We start from the raw sequence: 10,716 nt of genomic DNA on the forward strand, positions 1-10,716 counted from the left end.
GTGTCCCCTGCATCGGCAGGCGGATTCTCAACCACTGCGCCACCAGGGAAGCCCAAGCCAGATGTTTTTTAAACTATTTTACTTTTCGTAAATTAGAGAACTCAGAATAGGAAATTCAAAACTTAGAAGGAAAATATGTCTGATTCAGTAGTACTAAGTAGTATGGTAAATCAATTTTACTAACATAATAGGCCTTTAAGAACCATTTCTAAAAATGTACTAATAGATTTTGTACAATATTTTATAAATATTTTACCATCAGTGAAATGGTAAAGTATCATTTTAGGCATTTACGAGGTACCTCTGATTTCTCTTACCCTCATCTCTTCGTTTCCCAAAACAAGAGAGTACACTCCTAAAACTGTATAAAGTAGCTGCCTCAGATCATGATATTAACTTATGTGTCTTTAAGTCAGTATTCACCAGAATCTAATTTAATTGAAATAGCTTTGCCTGTGTAAACTTCTCCTTTGTTTAAATAAGATTTCACTGTTTAGTTTTGCCTTAAGCAAATGCAGCCGTTTGTTTGTCCATAAACCATTGGATTAAATGTATAGACTAATATGAATAGCTTCTTATCCTTCCACATGTACCACTGGTCCTTCCCGCTTTTAGTGTGTGGTATAGTATTTTCATTGAAAACCGGGGCTCTGCCTTTAGCCTGCTCTCTGGGGAAAATTAATTTCTGGCAAGAAGACTTCCTATCACCTTGCCATTATTGCTTTTAAATCTGGGAAAGACTACCTGAGATTTATGCTTTAAACGCGGCAACTAGTGCTCTTGATACAGTGGATTATAGAGGTATTTGCTCTCAAGGTACACTGAGTTTTTCTCTTTGTTTTATTACTAGGTGCCAATATTATCTGCTTATCTTTGCTGACCTAAAAAAGTTAAATATTTGGCGCTTTGTATGAAGTAATGTGCAAAAAATGCTGTGAGAGGTTCAGTGTGTTCCCTCCAATCCAACCGTAGTTTATTTTTTGGTTTCTATTTTAATTAGTAGTAATTTAGAGGTATAATGCTTGGGGTTTTTTGTTTTTTTGTTAAGGCTGTCATCATCAGACCCCCCACGGAGGGGGCAGGTGCCATGATATAACATATGCGTTCTCCCTGTTCAGGCAATGCTGGACGTGGCCGCACACCAGGGCTGGCTGGTGACCGTCCTGAACATCACCAACCTGGTGCAGATGGTGATCCAGGGGCGGTGGTTGAAAGACTCTTCTCTTCTTACGATACCACACATAGAAAACCACCATCTTCACATTTTCAGGTAAGTATTTTAATTTTCAATGTAATAGGGTTTTCTTATTTGAAAAAATTATTTCCTTTACATGTGTGGTCACTTGAATTTCATGTGGTGCCTAGAATACTGATTCTTTACAGTGAAAATGCCCGTGTTTCCCAGAGGGAGACATGGCCTAGCGACATAGCGTTCCCGCTTGGAATTTGACCATTGGTCCCAAGCTGAACCACAGTTCATTTTAACCTTCTATTAAGTTGTTTTCCGTTTGCAACATCGAATACATTTTCATTTTAACTGTGTTTATTCCTTTCCAATATCAGCCTTCATTTTAAAAGATGTTATTAAAGTGCTTTGTGACCTAGAGCAAAATAAATTACCAATTTCTGTTATTGCAGAATAGATTTGAGGGATCAGATATCTGTTGTCAAAAGTAAACTGTGCATCTGCAAAATGTCCAAAACTGAGCAGTTATATATACTAGCAGCTCAAGATATAACCTGCGTTTAAAAGAAGAGTTTATGTTCCTGATAAAATTTTTCAATTCTTAGGTCCTATGTACATGGCTACATATATTTTAGCAAAGGAAAGAAGAGTACATATTACAGGCAAGGTTGGCAGTGTTCAAATGAAAATGTTTCTTTCACACCAGTTGAGAGATACTTTGCAGCCAAAATATTGGTTCAAAGTCATGTAAACAAGCAAAACTGTCTGGCTGTGCTTGCCATCATGCACCCTCTCCCTCTCGTCAGCTGGACAAGGAGTGGCAGCCATCTGAGGCATCTAGAGACATATGCCAACCAGAACCTCAGGCACACATGGGGTCTCCTCAGGGAAGTCCCTCCATTTGACTGAAGTATACTGGATTCCAGGGCAGGTGTTTCCACGGTGCTTGAGTCCTCACCACGGGATGTCCCTGGTAACTAAAAGGCACATTCAGAGAGGGGGCCACACCAGCAGCAGGTGGCCTGAGGGGAAGAGCAGATACCTCATGTGTCTGCAGCTCAGTTTCAGGAACCCTTCCAATATGGTACTAAAACTTACGGGAGTTGGATTTCAGCAGAAAAGGAGACACATGAGGGTACTAACCCGACAGCACACGGGTCTGTTAGGGAAGCTGGCTGGGGCCTAGGAGATTTGATCCAGTTCTTTACTGTTACCCAGAAAAGTGCTGTATTTGTCTAATTTCAGTGATAGTGTTCATCTTGCTATATAAACAGGAAATAGAAGGATTTAGGTAGATTCCATTCCCGGTGATCCAGCACTATTTATGCTATAAATCTCAAATAGTCCCAAAATGAACTTTTAATTGTATGATCTCAACAACTTACAAGGAAAACTTTATTCAAGTACTTATATTAGAGACATTTGCCTGCAGCCATTAAAAACATGTCAGGGCTCCACCAGTTCCGTACTTTATCCACATGGAAGCATTATCACACTTTAGTGCCTTCCTATAGAAATCACCAACTGTCTGTCAACCCTAATTATCTACTGAGCTCACATATGATTTACACATTTTATGTCGTGATAGCCAAACTGCCTTGGATTGATGAGAATGCTGTCTGATTTTGAAGCTTAACAACAGTGGCCTTGGCATGGACATATATACACTACCAAATGTAAAATAGCTAGCTAGTGGGAAGCAGCCGCATAGCACAGGGAGATCAGCTCGGTGCTTTGTGACCACCTAGAGGGGTGGGATAAGGAGGGTGGGAGGGAGACGCAAGAGGGAGGGGATATGGGGATATATGTATACGTATAGCTGATTCACTTTGTTATACAGCAGAAACTAACACACCATTGTAAAGCAATTATACTCCAATAAAGATGTTTAAAAAAAATTAAAAAGTTATATAGTAACTTTAATTTCTAAACTGTTATAATCATATAAACCATCATTGTCAGAAAATCTCATTTGTGCTATGAAAGAATCATTTGGTTGGTGTTATTCTTTCTCAGGAAATGGAGCCCAGGTATAAAGGGCCCACGTGCCGGGCACCCTGGCTCCATCGAGTGCCTCCCTGAACTGATCCACGCCTGTGGAGGGAAGGACCACGGATTCAGCTCCATGCTAGAAAAAGAGCTACCGGCCCCAAAAATGAAGCAGGTAAGGCCATCACTTCCATGTTTCGACACTCCCTCACTCTGGGAAGTTGTACCAAGAGTTTTCTAACTTAGAGTGCTGCTTTCAGAGTCAGACTCTCCTGGGTTTAAGTTCCACCCGCCGTTTACTAACCCTGATTATGAATGTGAAAACATTATACGCGTCTCATGAAGTTTTGGGTAAGATCAAGCAGGATGTTATTTTGTAAACTGCTCTATGTAGTTCCTGGTACAGAATAAGAGCTCAACAGATGGTATTAAATAATGACAGTAACAGTAATTAGAAGTAGCGTCTGCGTTATTAGAAGGTTGTTTCAGTATAATGCTGTTAAGCCGGCTGAGAAAGGCCTACTATGACTTGCCCATCACTAGGCTGCATTGCTCAAGAGCCCTTCTAATCCCTTCTTCAGAGTGGGTTTTGTTTTGTTTTTATGCTTGGGTATATTTTCGTGCAGCTCCCTCAATTACATTTTTATGCCCCTGTCCCATTTTAATCACTTTATTGTTTCTAGATTCTAAAGTAGTCCTTCAAAGAAACTCCTTATTTGTATACCCTATAGTTTAGATATAAATCTAAATCTGTGTTGTGAAAGACAACATAGGTCATTGCTCCAAACTGTCTTTGGAAAGACCAAAAACATGAATGAACAATGCCACAAATATTTGGCATATATAGACTTTTAAGTCTTAAGCAATTTCACCCTAAACATGTCAAAGTAAATGTTCAGGATTTATAACATAATTAACATATTGACTTGCAAATGCAGATATTAAAATAAAGAAACTTCTAAACCATGTCATTTTTTTTTTTTCCAGTGGAACTTATTTTCGAGCAGGACTTGGAAAAAGTATTACAGGCATCAAAGTCTGATTGTTCAATTTCTGTTGAACCCAAAATTGGCACCAAAAGCTACTTAAGTATTCATAATAAGTGTCTACCTTTCTAACTAAATTATCATCAAAATTATGAATAAAAACAATATATTTAAAATGAAAACAAGGCTTCTATTAGCAACAGCAGATTTCTAACATAACATACAGTGATTTCAAGCCAAGTTTTAGATGTGATAAAAAATTAGAACATTGTTGTAATTAGTTCAGGGAGAACTCAGAAGTAAACTTACTTAATTTATTTGCATAAATTGCCATTCTGTTATCTTTAAAACCAAATGCAAATTGGCTCAGTCTGATATGATGATGGTTATTTGGCTCAAAAGTGCTTCAATTTGCAGAGCAATCTGGTGTCGGCTCTGCAGTGAGGCGATCCCAGGTAACATACAAATCCTGAATTATTCCAGAAATTAGTATGTTTAAAGCATCAATTTAAGTGCTAATTGCAGTAGTAATGAGAAAAAGCAGTACGACTGTGAGATTTGCATCTTCTACCCCATCAGTATGCCTGGAACGGCTGCTGACTGGCAGAGGATTTGGCTGCTAATTAAATAATTGTATGCATGGCAGCGCTCTTGCCTGATTCAATAGATGAAGATTAATCCTCAGATAAATATGTTTGGCTGGTGTTGAAATGTCTTAGCAATTTCTTTAAAAACAGCTCATGTTTCATATACGTATATGTGAGTGTGTGTGTATGTATGTATGTTTGTGTGTATATATATATATATATATATGTACAAATACATACACATACAACAAATATATGTATATACATTGAAGATTGAAAATAATAATATCAAGTGCTGCAAAAGATTACAAATATATAAAAGTCAGATCTGACTTTGGGGAGCTTTGTGAAATAAAATTACAACGAGTTGCTAATACTTAAAATATTATATATTGGTAACTCATTTAAAGGTACAAGTGAAGAAACATACGAAGTCTTGCTTCATGTGGTAAACGTTACTTGTGTTGTCTCATGAAGTTAAATGCTTTACAGAAATGGTGTATTTGTGTCTTCACTCTGGCCAGTCTTAAGAGAACATCCAGTGGTACAGCTTCTAGACTCGGAGACTGTTGGTTCTAGCAGGGGATAAGCCATCATTTGTACCTTGAAGCACAGGGTAGACCATTCTGTGGCTTGACTATTTCAAGATCTATTCCAAACGTAATTTCAGATTCACAAGACAAGTTATAGGATTGGAGCTGAATTGAAAATTTGCATTGGATTTACATTTTTTGAATTCCTAAGGGATAGTTTGATTCATCAGGGCTTCTTCATGTCAATTAGGTGGTATACTCAACAGCAATAAAGTCTTAGCAAACAGGAAATCAAAGCCTATCAGGAAACCTGTAGTATATATTAAAGAAATACAAGGAAAACCAAAATTAAAGTATTCATGTACTTTTAAAAACTAACTTAGAAGGTAACAACGGATAAAACAGCCAGTATATAGAGAAGTTTTCTGGACTGATAGTGATATTTGCCACATATTTATAAATGTTAGAAAAAGATGACAATTAATTATCTGAGGACATTAGGTTTATTTTTTTTACATCTTTTCCATAGACTTAGGAATTCATTCATTTATTCATTCATTCAACAATGATAGGGTCTTCCCCGGTGGTCCAGTGGTAAAGAATCCACCTTCCAATGGAGGGGATCCCTGGTCGGGGAACTAGGATCCCACCTGCCCCGGGGCAACTAAGCCCACACACCACAGCTACTGAGCTCACGTGGCTCAACGAGAGAGAGAGAGAGAAAACCCGCAAGCCACAACTAGAGAGAAGCTGCATGCGTCAGCGAAGATCCTGTGTGCCACAACTAAGACTCGACGCAGCCAAAACAATAAGGAAAATAAATTTTTAAAGAAAAACTGATAAGCACTTACCATCTGCATTTTTATTTCTCACAAATATTTTCAATTAAAAGAGCAGGAATAAAATTGGTAAAATATTTTCTACCCCTTTAATATGTGTCATTTAAATTGGTATTCTCAATATGATAATGCCAAAAAAACCACATATTTCTTTCTAGAAAGAACCCTAGACTTAGAGGGTTCCTTATGATATACAAACATATAGAAATGTTTTACTTTCAAAATAATTTGGACTGTGAGCAAAAGAAAAACCCATTTTGTACAATAAATGATCAATAAATGATCAACGAGTGACGCTGACTGACATCAACAATTGCATCACACTTTTCAAGTTGCTTTTATATCCCCAAGTAATGCTCTCTGCCTTAGAAGTCACATAAATGCTATACTAGGTGCTTCTCTAAAACTAACCCGTTCAACAACAGTTATTTTAAAACTTATTTTTTTAGTGTAGTCAGTAGTCACTCAATGTCCAGAAGGGATTTACAAGAAAGGGGTCACAAGTTTAGGTGATGATTAATACTTCTTTAGGTGTTTTTAAAGGGACTTTACAAAGATTAAAAGCACACTATTTTTACATGCAAATAAATGAGTACAAGAAAAACTAGGAAATCTGAACGAGAGCTGTGGCTTGTACCACTGGTATTAATATTGTACTTTAGTTCTGAAAAATGCTACCCTTGGGGGAAACTGGGGAGATGGTGCACAGGATCTCTCTGCTTTATTTCTTACAACTGCACTGAATCCAGAATTAATCTCAAAACAAAGAGGTTGATTTTTCAAAAGCTCACTATTTCTTAGTTGCGCTACATTTGGCATTAACCGCTCCTTATCTTTTCTTTCTTTTTTTATTCAGGCGTGGAGTTTCTTATCGCATTTGCCTGTGATGGATGTTGGCTTAAGTGTTAAAGGCTGGTGGGATGACTCAGCGGAAGGACACGATGAGCTCTCGATCACAACCGTGACTTCAGACAAACGCAAGGACAACAGATGGGTCAGGTTGCATGCTGATCAAGAGTATGTGCTTCAAGTCAGCTTGCAGAGAGTCAGCCTTGGGTTCCACAAGGTATAGTGTTTGGTTTCCATTCTCAAATGCTTCACACCAGATCCCAGCACGCACCAGCACACATGGCTTTTATATTACTAATGCGTCCGTGCCCTTCACCAATCTCGCTTCCTCAACTGGCCTTAAGCAACAAGAGTCAGTCTTCTTCAGTTAGTCAGTTCTCCTCATGTGCCATTTTTCAACCCCAGAATACCCACGTGACATAATAATATAATGCCTAGAGTCCTGGTCTCAAAGTATGGTCTACACGCTCAGCAGAATTTTCTGGAGTACCTGTAAGAGTGCAGATTCTTTGGCCCGACACCAGGCCGCCTGCAGCAGAAACTCGGGACTCTGAAGGGATCTTAACATCTAGACTTTTACCCAGCACCCCAAATGAAGAAGACGCTAGCTAAACTTTTCTGTGGCTCACTTGCCACATCTGCCTGCTTCCTTCATTAGAATGCATATTGAGGGAGCTTTGTCAACGTTCGTACAGGCCAAAAATTGACAGTATTTTTATTTTAAATTACTGTGCTCTTTTCTGTTGCCTGTGACACCAAAAATAATTATTGGGCCCTCTAAGAATATTAGTCCACAGCATGTGGGCAGATTGGTTTTTAGCCCATAATAATCGAAATAAGAATTTGCCTTTTCTTTAGCTCAGTGGAGTCAGGGGCTTTCTAGCCCTCAGGAGTGAGGTTGTAGGTCATTAATACTGTCCCCTCTGTTTTCACACACGAAATGGTCAGTAACTTTCTGTTGGTACAACGTCTTTTCAATACTATGCCTTTAAGTCCCATCTCATTTGATTTCTAATTCTAAAAATCAGTCAGTGTAAGTATGAACTGATTGGCCTCTGGCATTTCAGAGGCTTTAATATGAGCATTTTTAGATGACAATATATCCCAACTTACAAAAGAAAAGGCAGTAGTAATCATAGCCGATAAAATCATGAGGGAAAAAAAACTAAGATTTTTTTTTTTATAGCTGCCGTGTGAGGCGTAGAATTCCCCATTTTACAGAATAATGGAACTTGGGGAGTATAGGAATTTGCCAAGGTCCTGGAGTCAGAAAATAGGAGAGCAGGCTGGGAGTACAGAGTTCTCTGATTCCAGTCCCTGTTCTCTTTGCGCCTACCATGTGCAGACACACTGACAGAAGCGAGGCCTGTCGCAAATAGCTAAACAATGTACCCCAGCCTCAGGGGGCTCACAGTCTCAACAAAGAGATGCTCAAGCAGCTTATCATAGTGCCTGGATAAACAGTGTACTGAGGTGTATCTAAGGTACGTTGAGAGCGCTAATTAGAGAGAACTTTATTTTGAGACCTTTGCAAACATTTCTGACAATATCGTAGTATAAGATTTTTTTTTACTATAGTATTAGTACTTAAACAGATTTAACTGTGCTAGAAAAACTCTAAAATTTTGTTTCTAAGTGCTGTAAAAATACATTGCTCTCTGACCTCTCTTTTTAAAATGCCTTAAATGAAACAACTCTCTCTAGAATATTGAATGAAGTCCGATTGAGAGCATGTCATTATTAGTACATTTTACACCATAAATCGTTGTTAAGGAATCTCTAGAATAATCTTGGATTTTGTAAAAATCAATCTAAAATAAAGACTTCAAGTGTTGTCATTATGGTGATAGTTAATCTTGGATGGTGGTGATTAATATATTTTATAAATTGCTTGGCTTACAATTTCCCATTCCTCAGAGAAAGGACTTTTTAATATCACCGTATTAGAATATGTGCTTTTTCATGTGAGCTTTATTCTTGGGTGATGGGGGAAGATGTTTATGTGACAGAGTGCTTATTATCTTAAGATCCAGAGTCTAGCCTGGATTGACTTTTTTTCCCCAAGTATCATCAATTTCTTGCAAATAAGACTTTGGAAGACTTGGTTGATATGTTTGTATCTCAGTTTGTTCATCTGCAAGTGGGGAATTAATTTCATTTATAAGAATGGTGTGAGAAAGATTCGAGGGCTTTCTGTTCTCATGGAGCCACAAAGTAGTGTGGCTAGAGTGTGCTTCGAGAATCTTGAAAAAAAAAAGGTAGATGATAGCATATCAAACACACCAAACCTGAAAATTAAACACATCCCAGATACTTAGATTTATGGCCTCCAAGAAAGACAGCGTGGCCTTTTAAGCACAGCCAAGTGGTATAGAAAATCTAGCCATTAGTAATGCTTTATCTTTCCTTTTTTTTTCTGGTTTACAGGGAAAGCAAGACAGCCATGCAGTCACCCCTCGATTTCCCAAATCAAAAGATGAAGGGTGGTTTTTGATATTAGGAGAAGTGGATAAGAGAGAACTTATCGCTTTGAAGAGGGTGGGATATGTCCGAAATCATCATGTTGTCTCCATCTCTTTTTATACGCCTGAAGTACCTGGACGGTAAGCAGAGTCTTACCCCACCAGAGTTCCGAAAGAATTAACCGCAACGGTGATGAGAACGGTGGTTTTACCTTTTCGTTCCTTTTTTATATTCTAGGTATATCTACACACTGTATTTCATGAGCGACTGCTACCTTGGCCTGGACCAGCAGTACGACATCCACCTCCACGTCACACCGGCCAGTGTGTCCGCACAGGCTGACGAGATCTCCGATGCCCTGACTGACCTTAAAGTGAAGTAACCCTACCCGAACAATCCATTTGAGAGAAGTGGTTGAGAAGCCTGACTGTTCAGTCATCTGGACAAAGTCGAATTACTTGACGTTTGCCTTGGAGGAATCAACTTCCAACCTCAAGGCACTGCGGAAATTGGCGGTGGCTGCAGCTCTGACTCGAGCAATGCAGAGTCAGCTGCGGGGGCCTTTTAACAAATGTTGCCTTTTTAACGTTGTCTTCATGGGCCTCTTGATGTGTAAAATGACTACGCCCGTAGGAGAATCTTTCAATTTGTGTATATTGAGATGATATCTAGGAATTATCAAATCTTACATTTCACAGTGTACTGTTTACAAGAACATCGGCTTCTCTTTTTTTAAGGAAAACTAACTGCACAGGGGCGTGACAGTGTTAAGATTTGTTATAACAGATTTCTAACCCTGCAGCATAAAATATATATAAGATAAATCTGTACAGTGACACACTGTGTTTTGTTCACCAAATTTATACTTTGATCACATATGGAAGTAATTTCAAGAATTTCTGATTGTCACAAATGTTAATAATATATGATGTAAAATTACATTACAGAGCCCAATGATGATTTAAAAGAAAACAGAATATACTGATCTTAGAAAACGTAGATACTGTAACTGGTAGAAATAAAATATTTAGAGTGCCACTTCAGCACAGCCTGACTCACTTATTCTCTCTGCATCCTTTCCATTATAGCCCCTCTTACTCTTCTGTTCTTTTTTTCTTTGCCTTCTCTGTCCAGACTTCACTTCCATTCTCTTAATACTTACACAAGGAGAGAAGTACAGTCTAATTCATACAGGCCACGTAGTACAAGTCTTTGTCTCTGTGCTCTTCAGGGCGGGCCTGAGGCAAACCTAGAAAATTTTCAGCCCCTACAGGTAGGTTTTCA

General features: G+C 38.5%; 1 protein-coding gene across 2 annotated transcripts in view; it reads left to right on the plus strand.

The window, feature by feature from the left end:
* ASCC3 (activating signal cointegrator 1 complex subunit 3) overlaps window positions 1-10,495 on the plus strand; it is a 356,417-nt gene extending 345,922 nt beyond the window's left edge. The window contains exons 38-42 of one of the 2 annotated variants that reach the window (XM_024119391.2): window positions 1,119-1,270; window positions 3,203-3,350; window positions 6,977-7,186; window positions 9,397-9,572; window positions 9,670-10,495. In XM_024119391.2, coding sequence (XP_023975159.1) covers window positions 1,119-1,270; window positions 3,203-3,350; window positions 6,977-7,186; window positions 9,397-9,572; window positions 9,670-9,814 — 831 coding nt within the window. In that variant the 3' untranslated portion in view covers window positions 9,815-10,495. The remainder of the gene's footprint in view (window positions 1-1,118; window positions 1,271-3,202; window positions 3,351-6,976; window positions 7,187-9,396; window positions 9,573-9,669) is intronic. The other variant, XM_028494620.2, reaches the window with a different exon arrangement.
* Window positions 10,496-10,716: the final 221 nt, after the last annotated feature.

This window comes from Physeter macrocephalus, chromosome 10 (assembly GCF_002837175.3).
Source record: "Physeter macrocephalus isolate SW-GA chromosome 10, ASM283717v5, whole genome shotgun sequence".
In the NCBI taxonomy this organism is placed as follows: domain Eukaryota; kingdom Metazoa; phylum Chordata; class Mammalia; order Artiodactyla; family Physeteridae; genus Physeter; species Physeter macrocephalus.